Genomic DNA, 19,750 nt, shown 5'->3' with positions numbered 1-19,750 from the left:
GAGACTTACACCAGCTGGATCCTTCAGATGGAGAATGAATGACTCTTTGTTCAGAGATCAGGAGATTGTGAAGAAGGCCCAAAAAACGTTGAAGGATTACTTTGAAATAAATTTGAACACTTTGGTGGAAAAGAAAATAATCTGGGACGCGAGTAAAGCTGTTATGAGAGGGTTCCTGATACAACAGAATACTATTAAGAAAAAACTCTGGAATGGTAAAAAGGACAAGATCTTGGAGAAGATAAGAGACGGAGAGAAAAAGTTGAGACTTAATCCAAAATCAAAAGAAGTTTTAAGAGAAATAAAATTCCATCAAGCACAATATGCGAAATTGATAAATCAAGAAGTTGAATGGAAAATTAAACAGATGAAACAAAGATCATTCGAATCGGCAAATAAATGTGGGAAGCTGCTGGCATGGCAGCTGAAAAAGAGACAAAAATTGAACTTTGTTACCAATCTGGAGGTTGAAGGAGAATGTATTCAGAAACCAGAAGAAATTAGAAAGTGTTTCCAGAGATACTTTAAAAAATTGTTTACTCAAGGACCCCAAGTAGAGACCGAGATAAACAAATTTTTAAAAAGCTATGGCCTGCAAAAACTATCACGAGATAAACAAACAGCCCTGAATTACAAAATAACACAACAGGAAATTGAAAGTGCCATTCAGAATATGCAATTAGGCAAATCCCCAGGCCCAGATGGACTTACCTCCAAATATTATAAGACATTGAAGGAATATTTGGCCCAGCCACTAATGGAGGTATGTAACCAAATTATGGAAGGGAAGGGGGCACCAGAATCGTGGAAAGAGGCATTCATCACTTTGATACCAAAATTGGAATCTGAAAAGACTCAACTTAAGAACTACCGTCCCATCTCACTCCTAAACGTGGATTACAAAATCTTTGCTGATATTTTGGCAAATAGACTGAAAAAAGTTTTAAACGAAGTAATTCATAAAGACCAAGCAGGCTTTCTCCCTGGCGGCCATTTGTCTGACAACACCAGGAATATTGTTGATGTTTTGGAGTTACTACAGACAAATTTGAACACGAAAGCAGTTTTGATTTTCATAGACGCTGAGAAGGCCTTTGATAATATATCCTGGAAATTTATGAAGAAAAATTTGGAAGGGATGGGAGTGGGAAGGGCGTTCCAAAATGGTATTGAAGCAATCTATTCAGAACAAAAAGCTAAATTGATAGTAAACAATGTGGTGACAGAGGAGTTCAAAATTGAAAAAGGGACACGACAGGGGTGCCCCTTATCACCCTTGTTATTTATTTCTGTCCTGGAGGTGTTGCTGAACTTGATTAGGAAGGATCAGCGGGTGGAAGGAATACAGGTCGGAGGAAAACAATATAAACTGAAGGCTTTTGCAGATGATTTGGTTTTGACATTACAGGAGCCAGAACCTAGTACAAAAAGAGCTTTAGAACTAATCTCTGAGTTTGGTCGGGTGGCGGGATTCAAGTTGAACAAACAAAAAACTAATGTTTTGGCAAAAAACTTGACACCTTCAGAAATAGATGGGTTCCAGAAGGAAACAGAATTAAATGTGGTTAAAAAAGTGAAATACCTGGGGGTCAATTTGACTGGGAAAAATTTGAATTTGTTCAAAGATAATTATGAAAAATGTTGGTCTGAAATTAAAAAGGACTTAGAAACTTGGTCAAGATTGAAACTTTCCTTGTTGGGAAGAATTGCAGCAGTTAAGATGAATGTATTGCCAAGAATGTTGTTTCTGTTTCAAACCCTGCAGATCGTGGACAGAGTGGAGTGTTTTGGAAAGTGGCAGAGGGACATTATGAAGTTTGTCTGGCAGGGCAAAAAGCCCCGAATAAAATTTAAAATACTAACAGATGCAAAGGAAAGAGGGGGATTTGCCCTGCCGGACTTAAGGTTGTACTATGAAGCTGCATCCTTCTGCTGGATGAAGGATTGGTTTTTGTTAGAAAACACTGATGTCCTAGACCTGGAAGGGTTTAACAACGCTTTTGGGTGGCATGCATATTTGTGGTACGACAAGGTAAAGTTTCATAAATTGTTTAAAAACCATATTGTCAGGAAAGCTTTATTCATTGTCTGGACTAAATACAAGGACTTACTTGAAAATAAGACCCCGAGGTGGTTATCACCGATGGAGGCTAAGGCCACAAAAATACTTAATATGGAGGGTGGCTGGGCAAAATACTGTGAGATAATAGAAAGAGTTGGTGATACTTGGAGGTTGCAGAGTTTTGAAAAATTGAAAGGAAAGGTGCGAGACGGGTTTCACTATGCCCAAATTCTAGAGATTTTTAAAAAGGACAAAAAAAAATGGTTTCCAGGTGGAAAAATCAAAATTAGAGACAGAACTACTTGAACCTAAGACGAAAGTGCTTTCAAGAATGTATAACTTGTTGCTTAAATGGAACACTCAAGATGAGACAGTTAAATCAGCCATGATAAAATGGGCACAAGACATTGGGTACAACATTATGTTTGAAGACTGGGAAAGGTTATGGACCACCGGTATGAAATTCACGGCATGTAGTGCCTTAAAAGAAAACATTATGAAAATGATGTACAGGTGGTACATGACCCCAGTCAAACTTGCAAAGATATATCATCTGTCTGACAATAAATGTTGGAAATGTAAGGAGGCTGAAGGAATATTCTTCCACCTCTGGTGGACATGCCCGAGGGTGAAGGCCTTTTGGGAATGATTTATAACGAGTTGAAAAAGGTATTTAAGTATACCTTTCATAAGAAACCAGAGGCCTTCCTCCTGGGCATTGTAGGCCAGAGAGTGTCAAAGAAAGATAGAACTTTCTTTTTATATGCAACTACAGCAGCAAGAATCCTTATAGCCAAATATTGGAAGGCACAGGAGTTACCCACGCTGGAAGAGTGGCATACGCAACTGATGGACTACATGGAATTAGCCGAAATGACTGGCAGAATCCGAGACCTGGGAGAAGAGGTAGTGGAAGAGGATTGGAAGAAATTTAAGGACTACCTACAAAAACATTATAAGTTATATGAATGTTGAGAATTTGCTAAGTTTTGGGAAAAACATGCTTCAGTATTGAGATTTGAAAATGATGGAAATTAAGTTATGACCGTGAAAAGTTTAAATTTTAGAGTATATAATTAGATGAAAGTACAAAAACGCTTGAAACAAGGTATCAATTTGCTGTTTATTTTTTATTGTAAAGAATGCAGGGGATGGAAGATGTGGGGAAGTCCAGTTGATTATGAAAAAAGATCTGGAAAAGTGAATTTTCTTTTATTTAATTTCTTCTTTCTTTTTGTAAAATCGCTTTTGTTGTGTTATTGATGATGCATTCTGACCTTGGAAAAAAAGCAATAAAAAATATTATTTTAAAAAAAAAAGTCAGATAGTTGTTTATTTCCTTGACATCTGATGGGAGGGCATTCCACAGGGCAGGCGCCACTACCAAGAAGGCCCTGGTTCCCTGTAGCCGCACTTCTTGCAGGGAGGGAACTGCCAGAAGGCCCTCGGCACTGGACCTCAGTGTCCAGGCTGAACGATGGGGGTGGAGATGCTCCTTCAGCTATTCTGAGCAAAAATGAAAAGGACACCTGCTTAGCGTGGGAACCCTCTGCCTAAATTCATTCCAACAAGAGAAGGCTGTCTGTGGAAACACCCGTAAATGCTATTTTAAACTGGTTCCATAAATCAAATCTTAAATGAATGGGCTGCCAACAATGAAGTATAAGCCTATGTTGCCTGACACACAATGGCTGCTGTTCTGAGCACCATTTGCAGTTTTTGTTCTTTATCTGTCTTCAGTTTTATTCAAGGAAGAGGTATGGATAGACCTAAGCTCCTTAATCACTGTACATCTTTAGGGATAAATGTTTTTATTTTATTTTAATAGGTTGGCCTCTTCTATAGGACAAGCCCACCAGCTACATAGATTTGGAGTTATCAAGGAAGACAATATAACTGTATGTTGCTGGGGGACAGCCGCGACACACTCTCAGTCCAGGGAGCAGGGCAGACAATAGTATTATAATAATAAGTAAAGACAATTCAAGTGTGTGTCGTCAATTCAATAAGTGTAGCCAGTAATTTTAGCCAATTCAAACAGCCAGTAACTTCTGTGAATCGTGAAAATATGTTTCTTGCTAACAATTCAGCTAGCATTTATCAGTTTATAAACAAACAACCCTTTTTTCTCTCTTATCATCAGTTCAACTTGCATGCCTGCTGTGAAGGTGAAACTAACTCATCTATTTTTGGATAGTTTTTAACACCTACTAAATCTCAAATTCTGGAGCACTAGATTCCTTTCAATCCCCAGCTATTCTACCCAAGATCAGAGACAATCTAAAGCAGACATCAAAGTCTTCTTTTCTGCTCTTTAAATAAGTGCCGCCTTGTGTTAGATGGCTTTTTTCCTGAACCATCTATTCTAGTTTATCTGCTTCTGTCTTGGCTCTAATTTTAAAGCCCCATTTGCCCTTGATTTGTCTCATTCATTTTTTCATTTTCAGAACCCGCTTGTTCACCACACTTTCCCCACTATACATTCACCAGCTGGAATTACCATTACAATAAACACCCCCTTAAGAATTGCTATTGTCCTGGCCATCATTAATATTTACAGCTACTCTACAGGTATAAATGTACACTTTGATATGCTTCATTTTTCCTCTTTCTGAATTTCTTGCTGATGTATCTGCATAAAATACAATTCCATCAAAGCTCACAGGAGGAGGAAGAGCATGAAAGAGTATTGTATGATCAGCCCCCAAGTACGCCATACACCAGATACTAGGTAGAGTGGCATTTAGCTCCTGCATGTTGCTGGGTTTTCAGTCTCTTTCAACCACCAGAGTGTCTTTTTGCCATTAATTAGTATCACTGATAGAGCTCTAGATCTGTTGCAGTTATTTTTAATGTTGCCACACCTGGAACCTCCAGTATCTCAGGTGCACCAGGTGATTGGAAGGTGGCTACACTTTTGGTAGTGGGGGTTCCTCCTGAGTGGCTATGGCGTGCCATGGTGTATCCTAAACTGCCCCCCCAGGCTGCAGCTGCCCCTCTGCTCTTCCTGTCCATGGCTGGGTCTGGAGGGTGGGAGGCAAATGCCTGGTGGCGGGGGCTGAACTGCTCTGGGGCACCTGCAAGGCAATGCTGAGTCTGGGCACCATGGCAGAACAGGTGGCAGCTTCTGGAGAAGGCAGCCTGGTCACAGCAGGGATGGAGCCCTTGCGAGGGCAATGGTGGTCCATGCTGCAGGACTACGGCAACTGTCAGGCAGGGGAGGAGGATGAAGTGGCCATTGCACATCCCATGCACCAGGGGCACCAACTTGCCTTCCACATTGGGGGGGTGCATCACGTGATGTCGCATAACATGTCCCACCCAGTAGGGAGAAGGACGTGGAGTGTGGAGCCCAGCGCTGCACTTTGCCTCCTCCTCCCCACGCAGGGAAAAGGAGGCGGACTGTGGCGCAGTGCTGCATCTTCCCCACAGTATGTGCCTGGGATGCGCAGAGGGCGATCTTCACTTTCGCTCTCCCAGCCCCCTCCCAGCTCCTGGGTGGGGCACCCCAAGGGCTCTGGCAGGGGGTGTTGCCCCCTTCAATAGTGGGGGGCCTTGGCCCCGATTCAAAATATTGATGGTGCTGTGCACTATTCTTCATCATCACAGGCTTTCGTTTATTTACTGGCTTGAAAAGAGGCTCAAATCGTTTTGACTAGAAGCCTTCTGAAATATTATTATTATTATTATTATTATTATTATTATTGTTGTTGTTGTTGTTGTTGTTGTTGTCATACCCCACCTTTTTATTCTGATGAGGATTCAATATCTGTATTGAATCTGTATTGAATTTCCTTTTATAAATAAAAATATAAAATCTATTAATTATATATATTTATATATATTCTAATAAGTATATTGATTTAAAGAATATTAATTTACAATATGGACATTTTCATTCAGTCTGTGGCCTGCGGGTTCTGTGCCAAAGTTCTCTTGCGGCCCATTTGTTCTGAGAGATTGGACTGCCCTGCTGGAGGGGAAGGTTCAGTTATTGTGAGAGAAGTATGGCAAGTCCTGTGCTATGAGGGGAATGAAAGCTTGTTATTTAAAAGTAAAACTAGAAGTGCCCTTCTACTGACAAGCAAAATTTCCCTACTGTTTATTTCCTGGAAATAAGTTATGAATTCTTTTCACACTGTGAACTGTTGCTGCTGGCTGTAATTAGAGAGGGCTACCAGAGAATGTTGTCCTAATGCTCAAGCTGGTTTAATTACAGTGTAAGTCACATTAAAACAGGCATTAGCAGCTAGATCATGCATGACTTTTCAATTCTGAAGTTAGCTAATAGTGACCCCAGAACATTCACCATAAAAGTGTGAAACAATTAGGAATACAGAGCACAATTCACCCCAAGTGAAGCATGCAAAATGCTCATTCATTTCTATGGGAGAGTGCTAAATGTGAGCTTCCTTCTACTGATATTAATAGAAGTAAAATGTGCTTTGAAATTCAGCCTGGTTCACACAGGAGACTTACATGTGGTCAGAAGCTTTTGATGCTATACAGGGTTAACAAATCATGCAGAAAGCCCTTTTCCACCTCTACCTATGGCAGTGTGTGTGTGCGCACATGTGTCTTCTTGCAGCGCCAAAGAAGAGGAAAAAAGTCAGTTCACTTGTGCTTCCAGAACAATCTTTTCTAAGAGATCCTGGGCTTTGGGTAACTGTAGTCCCTGCCGGAAACTAGAGGCACCAGAGCCAGCAGGAAGTCTCTGCCTTTGCAAATGCTTGCTTTTAGCTGCCCTGCCCCAGCTGGCCCAGCAATTGGAACCAGATCTGCCCCTGGATTGTATCCACATTCCCTGTTCCTTGTCTGCTGTTTTCATTGTTTTATGCAGGTTGTTTTTATAATATTGTACAGGGCTTTTTCATAAATATGTGGTTAATGGCACATGATTCAGCACATTATGGCACCCTTTGGAGTCCTTTCTTCAAAATCTCAAAAGCTTCTAATAGTTGATAAAGCTATTTCTTTCCACTTCACGGTGTCAGGTGGCAAGAATGTATCTTAAAAGAATAAGAGCTCATGGCAATATGATAAAAGAGAAAACAATTGAAATAAAAAGCATAATCGCCGGTAAGGTGGAGTGAATAGAACCCATCACCCCCTTGTTCAGAATGAGGTAATGCAGCTTCTGTCGGTTCTCATCTGGAAAACTTGAATCCCGTTCTGGGCAGCGTGGTTTAAGAAGGACATCAGGAAAATGGAATATGTCAAGTCCTATGAAGAAAAGCTGAATGAGCTGAGTATCTTTAATCTAAATAAGGGAAAGTGATATGGCCAGCATCTTTAAATATTTGAAGGGCTGTCACATTGATGTGTTTCTGGTTGCTCCAGAAGATAGTTCTGGGTCTGGGTTTAACTTACAAGAAACAGGGTCTCAACTAAACCTTAGGAATAACTTCCTGGGGGTGTGAGGTATCCAGCAGTGGAAAAGATCAGTCTTAGATGATCTTTCTTAATAGACTCTCCTTCTCTGGAGGTTTAAAAGCAAAGATCGGGTGGCCACCTATCAGGGATGCAATAGGAGTGGGTCTCCTGTACCGTCAGTGCACTGGGATTCGGGGGGGGGGCAGCTTTTGAGTCTATGATTCTCCACTGGCAGTATAGAAACACTAGGCATTTGTACTATGCCTGGATACATAATTAAAATGTGCAAGATCTATAAAATAAAGTAAAGGTTTTATATTTATTTATCACCATAAAGTACATTCTCAAAATGGGAACGCAATACAAGAAATAAAAACAAATCAACATTAAAACCAAAATGCACCATAAAAGAATAGACAATAGTCATCCTCCAGCAAATTAATTGACTAGCATATAAAACGGCTAAAACCACCTAGGAGAGCTGAAACCAACGATACAGGAGACCTTAATATTAAATTACAAAAATTGATGTTAAAAACCTGGGAGAATGTTTTGAAAAGAAAGGAAGTCTGAAGTGGGTGTCAAGAAAAGCCTCTCCAGGGAGAGGAAAGAGAGGGAGGATATTTCAGAAGAAGGATGGTGGAGGCTCAGTTAAAGCAGAGATCAGGCGACAGAAGGGGTGAGTCTATATTGGACGCATTGCTCTTTGAAGAAGTACAAGTCACACCGTCTCTCTACAACCCTTCTATCCAGCAAGTATCAGGTTAACACATTCATTGGTTTATTGGCACATACGGTGAGAAGTCTCTGGGGGAGATCAATCCATAGTCACCTCAGCAAATGGAATCTGCTATGTCAGCTCCTGTCTGCCGGCAGCCAGCTGAAGTGTGTCAAGTAGAATCTTGTGTGTTAAGACAACTTTGGCTGACTTGGGAAGAGATGCAGAAAGAATCAACAACCTGATAAAAATGAAAGCCCATCCTCGAAATGGATCAGATCGTATGCTCCCAATCAGTGTGGCATGTGAAGGAAGGCAGAAGGAAGAGGAAGGAGACAAAATAACTGCTCCCACCAATATTGCCACGCTACAGACTCACACATCGACTTTATATGAGTGTTCCATTAATGGTAAGTAAATGTATTAAATAAATATATTTCAAAATGACATGGACAAGATGCAATAATCCTGCAGTGGAAATCAATCAGGAGGATGGACATGATCTTTTTAAAAATAATAATGTAATAATCAACTGCTTCACTCTTTTTTTTCTTGTTCTTATTTTTAGGAACAGTTTATTAAGATTTTCCTTAGCAAAGAAAAACAAGCAAATAAACAAAAAAATGGAGAATATACACCCATGCATTTTGCTTTCAGCTTTCAAAGAGAGGAGCAAAACAAGTAGAAAACAGGAAATCTCCCACAAATACGCAATCTGAAACACATGAACCAAGTGCTTCACTTTTGAGTTATTGCACTTTCTCATAAAGACCAGGAGAAGGAAACTTAAAAGCCCTGGAAGTTCAGGTCAAACCTGAGACCTGACATCAAGCAGAATTCCAGCTGGAACCCTCTTTCAGAATTGGCCCAGCAGGATTCTGCATGGGGGTCTTGCTAAAGATGTTCTCTGTGGATCCACTGCTGACAAATTCTAGAATAAACCCTTTTCCTAGGGTTGCCATATTTTGAAGAGCAAAAAGCCACAGAGCCCCCTCGCCTTCCACAGAACGCACACACGGCAGACGTGCGAACCATACCCTCCAACATTTCTCTGATGAAAATAGGAACATCCTATCCAATGATGATGGTGGTGGTGATGACGATGATACCCCACCCATCTGAATGGTTTGCCCCAGCAACTCTGGGCAGATTCCAACATATAGAACAACATAATACAGTCAAACCTTGGTTGTCAAACGTAATCCTTTTCGGAAGACCGTTCGACTTCTGAAACGTTCAGCAACCGAGGCACAGCTTCTGATTGGTTTAAGAGCTTCTTGCACTCAAGCCATGTTGGACTTTCAGGTTCTGAAAAACATCCGAAAACTGGAGCATTTACTTCCGGGTTTTCAGCGTTTGGGAGCAGAAACATGTGATAACAGAGGCCAACATACAATAACAGACCAATTAAGAGATCCAGAAGAAAGTGCCTATAGTGGGAAATTTTGTTATTTCTTGGTGACTAGAGAAAGGTTTGCCAGGGGCTCTTTATCCATGGGCTGGAAAGGGAAGGGTCAAGGTGTGGAGACTATCACAGCCATGCAGAACCTCAGGCCTGGGAGAGGAATGTGCCCCTCAAGGCTCTCTACCTGGTGCTGGGAAGAGTCCCAAGACCCCCTTCTGTCACAGGACTCTCTCTCTCTCCTTGCTCCATGCCCTCCTTGGGTGCTTTTGCTTGACTGGCTGGAGCGTTCTTAAACTGTGGTAATGCCTCTTGCTTGCCTGGTGAGGCATGGGGTGGGTATGTAGAAACCTCTGGCTTTTGTGTAGTGTTAATGCATCCTACTGTAAGAGTCACATCTGGGGGCCACTCCCAGGGCTCTATGTTATAAAATACCCCCCAAAATTCCTACACCATACCCACCACTGGCACGTGGCCCTCAGCCTAAAGATGTCAGCTCCTGTGTCACTGGGAGAGCAGCAAGTGATTTGGGAATTTATAAAGTGTTTTTCTCTCTCTGTGTGTGTGTCCATGTAGTGTCCTGGACAACCACCCAGTTCCCTTCCCTGCTTATCCAACTAAGGAACTGCAGGAAGAAGGGCAGCATCAGGGCTGGCCCAAGACATTTTGCTGCCTGAGGCAAAGCATCCAGTGGTACCCTCACCACAAGTGTACCACAGAGTACCCAAGGCTGGTCAAAGTACATTGGCGCCTGAGGCACAAAACCCCACAGGTGTCTGCCCCCTTCCCTGGCAGTAAATATACAACAACAACAACAAATGAGCTGCCCCTAGACTGCATTCATCTCTTGTTCATCTCTCTTGCTTGTTTCCTGAGCATGCTCAGTTCACTTCCCTGCCATTAAGCATAAATATGATGCAGGACATTTATATAGCACTTCTGAGTGTTAAAAGTACATTATAGTTCTTTCTTATTGATATGTTTGGTGGTGTGTACTAGTCGAACTGAGCTTCACTCAGTGCAAACATGCAGAATGATTCCAAGGGGTCTTGTTGTTCTCTAACTGAGACACCTTCAAGCTCTGATACCAGTCATTCCTGAAACATGGCAGTGTTGGCTGGTGTGTGAAAAACAGTTAAGTCAGAGCATTTTCAAGAAAGACAAAACGACACAATTCCCTTCAGATTACCACCCTTTATTGATTAACAAGCAATAAGCAATAAGGACTCATTCATTCATCACTCCATTCATACCTACCAGATGGTCGGGCCCACTAAAAGAACTGATCAGGTTCTTTTATGAGTCTCTGGACAGCATCCTCCTGCAGGTAGGACAGCATGTGATGCCACCTGGGCTTCCCATCCATTATATAGTCTCAGGTCCCCATATAGCTACATTGTCTTGTATTGCAGGGGTTGGACTAGCTGTCGTCATGCTGATTCCTCAAATAGATATGAATAGTTATAGTTGAAAACACCTTGGTTTCCGGCATGTTGTCGTACTGTCTTTATGAATAGCATGTTTCTTTCAACATGTCTTCTAAGAACAGTCTTGTCTCAATCATCTTTCAAGAACAGGTTGTCCTCTATTTCACCCAGACATGCTGTCATTCTGCTTATCTTGTCTTGCACAATCCAGTAACTGGTTCACTAGTTCATCCATCCTGTTCAGCTGGCGCAATATTCAATAGTTTAATGATGGTTCTTTGTATTGCAGTCCATTTTCGTCCATCCTGTTTTTGCCTTCAACTCAGTAGTCCTATGTGTTGAAATTCAATCAGTTCTTTATCTTTAATTCTTCAGTTCTTTATCTTTAATTCTTCAAAGCCACTAACCATCTGGTTCTCATTCATTCCTTCAGACATATTTCCATTCATAACTCCATTCAGACCCATTAGACATACTAAATATATCATCAATTATAAAATGAGAACACATTTGGTTCTCAGACTATTCCTGTGACTTAAAAACATCTTAGTGAATCACATATAGGAGATTCAACATATACCTGAACATTAGTATTGTGTATAAGTGTCATTTATCACCTATAACTGCTACATATGAATGGCATCCTTCATATCCCTATAAGAATATAACACAGTGTGTCAGAACATCTGTTTTGTAACCGAAGGAACAGCATCAAACCTACATCAATGCTGTTGTTTGATACCTTGGGGAACTCAAAACCAACCATATTGAAAGAACACCCCTAATACTAACATAACACCTTTATTCATACACAATTTATGAAAAACACCTTTTCACCCTCACAGTGTGCACATACCCATGTGTGACATTTGCCTGGGAATGTTAAGGAAACAGTCATGGCAGCTGGAGTTGAACTGTAGCCGAGGACGAGAAGCCCAAAGGGAATTAAAACAGATGGAGTTGACATGAAAATTGGGGGTGGGAGAGAGGGGGGGGTATATCCCTCCCCACCAGTTCCTGTGCCATTTCTCAGCTCTTCAGCCAGTGACTTTCTCCTATTCATAGAAATGAAGGACTTATTGTTTGTCATTCTACAATCCTGTACATACTTCCTTGGGAGTAAGCTCCACTGAACTTTATCTTCAAGATAAAGCATTTCTTTAGCCTATCTCTAAAGCCTGTCTTCAGGAGAGATTTGTGAGGCTAATCCAGTGGTTACTAACAAAGTGATCTGCTGCCGATGTCCTGTCATAGCAAACAGCACAGATTTGAGCAGAAGGTTTAGGAAAGAGGAAGAACTGCAATATGCTGCAGCTGTCAAATGGCAGATGAAGTATAATTAGGAAACAAATGCAACTGTACAATTAGTGCAATTAAGGCATAATATGGAAAATATCATGAGACCATTAAGTATGTCATGAGTCTCTTTGACATACTGCATGCACTAGTTGTCCGACCTAAAAAGTGGTATAATTCAACTGGACGTTTTTTCCTGGAAGGAAAAATACAAATGAATAGAAATAGTGTATGCTCGCCTCCTAGGCAGAGCCTAAAATATGAGATCTCTTTGGCTCAAAGAAGAAAAAGCTAAAGGCAAACATGATGGAGGCTTACGAAGATCAAAGTTCCCAGTTCACTTGCTGCTCTCCCAAAAGCACAGGGTGGGAATATTTACTATCTTTGTATACCACAAGAAATACAGAAAACTTTGTAGGATCTGCACCCAACAAACTTAAATTATTATTGGGGGGGCGTCATGTGCACCATGGCAAAGATTTTGGCATTTACTGACATGCTCTAGACAAATTCCTGAAAGGTATGAGCTATTCTCTGAGAGCCTGTTTTTGAAACCCGTTGTATTTGGTCTAAATCTGAGATTCGCAGAAGCTTGAACAGAACCATGGGGTTCTGTTATATATTTCTGTTAATGTATCTCAAACCAGTTGCTATATTAAGATGGGATTATGGGACTAAAGGGCCACTCATCTGGCAAAAAAAGCATGCTCTGATATATTTTAAACCACAATTAAATGTATATAGATTGAAATACATTTTGTATTAGGGTGTTTGTTTCTGGTTTATTGTAGCATTAATTGATGATTCAAATGTGCGAATGAGAAGTCAAGACTAGTTTATGCAGAGTCAAGCAGCAAAGCATTTTTGGGATGTAGCACTTCAGGTTGCATGGTTGACTGCCCCGCTGGATAATTCTTAATTGAAACACACCCACAACACACAGACACACACTTCACATAGAAAATAAACGTGTTGGGGGAAGGATTCGTTCTAGTCTCATCCCTGCATGCTGTTCTTAATTGGTTCATGGAGTTCATCTCACAGAGGATTTATTGATTACATTTATAGCTCAGCTCTTTTTCGAGGAACTCAAGCAGGGGCTGCAGGGTTCTCCCTGCCATGTTATCCTCCCAGCAGCCCAAGAGAGACAGCGACTAACCCAGGCTCAGCCAGTGAGCTTTGTGGTTGGAGGAGGAATTGAACTTCAGTCTTCAGAGCAGTCACAGGATTCCTTAGTGGACAGCCATGGATTCACTGAGTGGCCTTGGGCCATTCACCTATTTTCCCGCTTGTAAAGAGGACATAATTCTGACCTCCCTTTCAAGGTTGTTGCGGGAATGAGAAAGTTCTGGACAGCAAAAGCCTCTTTGCATTGTAGTGAATATTGCATAAACGACGCACCCTTCACTGTGATTGCATGTCATTCTGAAGTGGAAATGTAATTTAAACAGCTCTGTTTTTTTTAAAAAAGTTACATTTATATGCCTCCATTTATCTGAAGATCACAAGGCGGTTTACAGCATAAAACATACATATGGATTAATTGGAGTTCTTGGACCTAGAGTGTGGCCCTGTGGTTTTAGAGCCAGGAGTTCTTTTGCCCACAAAACATTATTTATTTTTAAGATATGTGGAGTTGGGTCTGTATGGTAGGAAACACAGCTTGCATTTTGCAGTGCTATGCATGTTATCGGCTACACTGCAAAGACTCCTCTCCCACGCAGGACCGCTAACATTGTTGGAAATTCAAGCCTTATCAGGAGAAACTGGCCACTCTCCAGGCACCCGGCTTGAATCCCGGTTGACCTCCCTGTCTGCATTCTCCGGCAGGATTCAGGCTAGGTCACAATCAGTGATCCTCCTCAAACGTGAGAAGAACACACCACTCTTCCCTGCCCCCAGGCAGGGGAAAGAGATAGACAGAAATGTATTTACATGCCTTTATTTCTGTCTTTGCAGCGTTACAGAGAAATACGTCTGCTCTCTTCAAACTCCAACAGCAGAGAGACAAACTCCACCTCCTGTACTTCCTGTACAGGTCAAATTACACTCTGAGCTAATTCCGGTGCTCAGCACTGTGAATAGACTGTCCCTCTGTTCCCACGGTACAGTCCCCAACATTCCCATCATGTTTTGCTTTCCAGCCAGCTGCAGCTCGCTGCCGCATTGCTCCTTTTCCGTAACATAGACCTCAACTATCTGAAAGACCACCTCCTTTCCTACAGACCCCCTCTGGGGTTAAAAAACACTGCTCACCTTCCCACGGCTGCCGTGAAGAAGCTGCCGGAACTGCCAATCATTTCACTTACCATTTCTGCCTGCAGGGGCTGCAGATCAGCCCTGTGGCTATAGGGTAGCATGGAGGCTGCAGGGGGGCTGGAGCCACTGTCCCTCCCAGAATGCTCCACAACTTTGGGGGATATCGGGTGTTGGTGAGGCCTGCTTTGCTTGCTGCCTGTGCTCACCCCCCCCCCCCCAACAGCCCAAGGTGCTGGTGCTTTGAATATTTAATAAAATATCAAAGTTCTTCTGATTGATGTTTAAAATATTGATTTCTTAATCTGGGGTTCAAAAAAATAGGGGTCATATTTTACATGGGGGCATCTTATACACATAAAAATATGCTTTCTATAGCTAGAGTAAGGAGCCTTGTAAGTTAGAAAGGAAGACTGTGTTGCGTTCCAGTCAGGAGTTAGAAATGATGAAAATGAAACTGGAGATGGCTAGAAGTCAAACAGATCAAGCGAAAAGATCAAGGTAGAGGAAAGAGAAAAATTAGCTAGAATTCAGGTAGAAGAAAAGGAAACAGAAAGGGTGCATGAAAAAGAAATGTTTAACTTTAAAATGCAGGAGATACAGCTTAGGGCAGAGTTGTTTGCACCACAGAGAAGTGGACAAGTTCTCTCAGTGGAACAGGGGGAAATTCCCAGATACCAGAGGCATAACGATATAGAACCCTTTCTGATTAGTTTTGAAAGGACTTGTTTTCCAAAATTGGAGAAGACTAGAAACACACCTTCAACTAAAAATGTTAAGTTGGTTAAAGAGTCAAAACCTGCCCACAGACCTTGATGACAGCCAGCCTGAGAGACCAGCCAAGGTCCTGCAGGTCTGGAGAGTCCAGGAGGACGTGGACAGGGGCCATATGGAGGCTTTGAGAGGGAGTGAGGAGGGGTGCGATGGGATTAAGGGACACTGGTTCTGAGGTAACTTTCATCTAAACTCGCACCTCAGAAAATGATGGCAAGGAATTGGCGCAAAGTATCCATGATACAGAGTTCTTAGCTGAGCAAAGGCAAGGGCTGGATCTAGACACATCAAAGAAGCATTTTAGTTAAAACGCGTTGTAAACCTCATAAAGGGAAATCACATTGATGAAAGACAGGACTCCACAGCACCATCTGGTGTCACAGTGTTATAATGCATATAAAACAGGTTGTGGGTTTTTTTACTAATGTAACTGAGTCCAAGACGACTCTTTAAAGGAACTGTGGATTAAGGCCGAGAACTCCCCAAGGGAAGCTACAGTACAGTAAAGGCTGTTGCATATGTGACATGTCACACAATTTAGGTTCCTGACTGCAGCGAGGCTGCTTCAAGTCTGTGGAGGAGACACTCCCACAGCCTAGCATTTTGTTCTCTGTGTGGCATCTCTTCAGGGCTGCCCTGAGTTGTTACTTACTGTAACAACTTCATGGTGTTACACCTATTTTTCTTGGGGGAAAAGCATCACCTCTCAGCCTTTTCCATCCAACTGGCAGCTATTAGCTGCTGTGACTACTTGTGAGTGAGATCCAGGTGTGCCCCATTAAGCACACTTGGACAATTGTTACCTCTTATAAGGTGCTGAACGTCTTTAACTTCTGCCTAGGACCTATGAAAGCCTTTGAGAGGGACATCTTTCTTTTTCTTGAGGCCTGGGAGTAGAGTGATAAGGGCATGTATTGATTCTTGTGCAAAGGCTTCATAATTTTAAGCAATGGTATTGGAAATGGATGATGGAAAATTTTTCTAGAGTGAGAAAATCGTATGTGTTTGGAACGGGGCGGGGGGAGATTTATTTGGTTGCACGGCACAAGAAAACAGCTCAAGATTTGATGGTGTGGAAAATAAATGAAGAGAAAAGGTCCAGAACTGGTTCCAAAAATGCTCCTTCTCCAAAGATTTGAACATTTCCTTATGCCATACAGTGGTGTGATTTTCTTTCATCCCGACAGTTGCTTTCCGTGTCATACAATATCCTATTTCTCTCTGGTGTCATTTTCAGGTAACACTAACACCACAGAAGCAAAAAAAGATACATCTGTCATGTCTCATTTACTCAGAGCAAAGTCATTTGGGGGCATTTTCCACATCTATTTGATGCTCTTCCATCCCCAGAATATGCAGCTAGCTTGTAGCACCACTGGAAACTTGCAAGACATTTCTTGACATCTCTGAAACGAGTGTAATATTCTGGTGAAAAAGAAATCCCACAGGATGTGCTAATAGAGGAAGGTCTCTGTTATATCACAGAAACTAGCTGAAAGCATCCCTGGGTCTTAGTCACTAAAGTGTGCGTATGTGTGTGTTTGTATGTGATAATTTTCTATGGCAAAAATCAAAGGGAACATGGAATCAGAATGATAATTAGACAGGGTGATCCACCTCCCACAGATTCCTCCTTTTGCTTAAGGACTACTGATTTTTATCTAATTTGCCAGAGTCACAAGGAAGCAGAATGGTGATAAGGATTAGAGACTGTAGACACTGAGACAAAGGAGGCGAAGCTTTAATTAGCTCATTTCAGGGCAGACATGAATTTCTTAGGAACAGATTGTTTGATTCCAGACATATGGAGCATCTCTGAGGTGAACTGCAAAGAGCTTTATGTCTGCAAGACATAGCATTGTTTTGCAATTCATGAAGCAGAGAAAGCAACACCATTCAAAGACTGTAAAGCCATAATATATATATTCACCCTTTCTTCATTTGTGTTCAAGTTTAATTTAAACTGTGTTCATGGCACCAGTGTTAATGTTTTGTTTTTATAATATTTTTATTAGATTTTCAACAAAGATAACAAAAATAAAAAACAAACACAACAACCACAAACAAAGAAAAATATACATAAAAGCAATATCAAATCTCCAGATCCTGTGACTTCCCTCCCCCTCTCCCTGGTTCCTTAAATTTCCTTTTCAATTGCACATGCTTTCTACTCCAAATTATTTTTCTACCTCAAATTTCCTACACTATTTCTAAATTTACATGAGTTCTTAAAATCCTACCAATGTATTAACCTGTTTACAATACTTTTGTAAGTAAGTGTTAATGTTTAAAGTGATTTTAAAGTGATTTTAGGTAGACATTGACTGTGGGGCATCTACATCCTTGGTCTAGATGCAAGAGTGCAGTCAGCTGCAAGAACAATGTCATTTCCAGACTGACCTGTCCCAGTAAAAACTGTGCAATATTAGATAGATCAGAACACCCTCCGAACAACCTTGTGAAGTAGGTTAGACCGAGATATTAGTATTCCAGGTCACTCAAGGGATTTCATAGCTGAGTATGGATCTGAAGCCTCCCCTCCCATACATATTACACTATTCTAGAAAAATGCAAGTTTCAAAAAACAGTAGAGCTATTACTTCTGTATCCTTAGATAACTATCCTGAGGTAGTGATTGTGAAAACAAGCTCTTGGTACATTGCCATCGATGGTCAATAGACCATGAAACAGGATGAGCATGCAGAAATATGTGCAAAGTGCTTCCATCCATTGAGGGTGCCCCATCGGAGCCCCGTGTTTCCGTCTCCCGGGAGGCGAGTGAGGCCCACCAAAGAAACAGGGCTGGCTGGAGGGAGGGGTTGCTTCTCCTGCGTTTCCAAGTGAGCTTCTCAAGAGTGCCAGTACTGCGCAGCGGCGGTGAGGGATGGGCTGGAGGGGCGGGCTCCTCCTGCCCCGTCCCCCAGCATACACACTTGTGCACGTGCGCCTTGGCGTGTGCACTCCCCCCCCCCCCGGAGGCATTACTACACCCTATGCCCGTTTGGGTTACTCGATTTGGAGTACAGTTCAGGTGCCTTATCTTCCTGCAAAGCAACAGAGGCAGCCAGGAGAATTTAGATGAGACGAGTTGTATCTGCACATAATCAACGGAAGGGTTTGGAGGCTGGAGAAGAGTCCAGGCAGAGGGCCTTTCAAACTGAGTCACACATTTTCATCCTGTATGTCCAAAGTCTCACCTGGCTTGAGAGCAGTACGTGTGAAAAGGATCTAAGGGTCTTGGTTGACCACAAACTTGACATGAGCCAACAGTGTGACGCGGCAGCTAAAAAAGCCAATGCAATTCTGGGCTGCATCAATAGGAGTATAGCATCTAGATCAAGGGAAGTAATAGTGCCACTGTATTCTGCTCTGGTCAGACCTCACCTGGAGTACTGTGTCCAGTTCTGGGCACCACAGTTCAAGAAGGACACTGACAAACTGGAACGTGTCCAGAGGAGGGCAACCAAAATGGTCAAAGGCCTGGAAATGATGCCTTAGGAGGAACGGCTAAGGGAGCTGGGCATGTTTAGCCTGGAGAAGAGGAGGTTAAGGGGTGATATGATAGCCATGTCACATAGAGGAGGGAGAAAGGTTGTTTTCTGCTGCTCCAGAGAAGCGGACACGGAGCAATGGATCCAAACTACAAGAAAGAAGATTCCACCTAAACATTAGGAAGAACTTCCTGACAGTAAGAGCTGTTTGACAGTGGAATTTGCTGCCAAGGAGTGTGGTGGAGTCTCCTACTTTGGAGGTCTTTAAGCAGAGGCTTGACAACCATATGTCAGGAGTGCTCTGATGGTGTTTCCTGCTTGGCAGGGGGTTGGACTCGATGGCCCTTGTGGTCTCTTCCAACTCTATGATTCTATGATTCTAACTTATCTGACCACCAGGGTCAGGGCCCATGCTCATGGCTCACTGGCAGTGGGTAGCAGCAGTGCACTGCACTCTGCAGCAGATCAAGACCATTGGACTGGCCACTTGGAATTTCCAGCAATGATCCAATATAGCACTGCAGGGAATTTAAAATGGCAGGCAGCTCACAGCTGCCCATTGCAAAGTAGAACTGGGCCACATTCAGCAGGCGGCAACAACACTTGTGGTCCTTCTGCAATTTTAGCTCAGGTCTAAAATGCAGGTATGAAAACTATGGGAAATGTAACTGGAAGTTCTGCTCCAGCCTTTCCTCAGTATTGGCCAGATCCACACCATAGATTTAAAGCACCTCCAACACACATTTAAAGCACATGACTTCCCCCAAAGAAGCATTGAAGCTGTGGTTTCTTAAGGGTGCTGGGAACTCTAGCTCAGGGGGGAGGGGAGCCACAGTACCCAGGATTATTGCGCATTGGGTATATGGCATGGCTTTGCCCAGTGTTAATTTGTCCTCCCAGCCTCAGGACATATGCGTGTTCCTTTAGGCTGGAGTAGCTGGCTTTCGTGTC

At 42.3% G+C, this 19,750-nt stretch overlaps 1 protein-coding gene across 5 annotated transcripts in view; it reads left to right on the top strand.

Moving 5' to 3' along the window:
* The window catches only part of VWC2L (von Willebrand factor C domain containing 2 like), a 111,197-nt gene that overhangs the window by 25,036 nt on the left and 66,411 nt on the right, over positions 1–19,750 (top strand). Inside the window, exon 3 of one of the 5 annotated variants that reach the window (XM_083475113.1) lies at positions 17,661–17,770. The exons of the other annotated variants lie outside the window; for them this stretch is intronic. Coding sequence (XP_083331239.1) covers positions 17,661–17,720 — 60 coding nt within the window. The 3' untranslated portion in view covers positions 17,721–17,770. Of the gene's footprint in view, positions 1–17,660; positions 17,771–19,750 lie in introns of those variants that run through there. 5 annotated transcript variants of the gene reach the window in all.

The sequence above is a fragment of the Podarcis liolepis genome (assembly GCF_965112155.1).
Source record: "Podarcis liolepis genome assembly, chromosome: 1".
NCBI classification, from domain to species: Eukaryota; Metazoa; Chordata; class Lepidosauria; order Squamata; family Lacertidae; genus Podarcis; species Podarcis liolepis.
The sequence above is the reverse complement of the archived record's forward strand: the minus strand, read 5'-3'. Positions and strand labels throughout refer to the sequence as shown.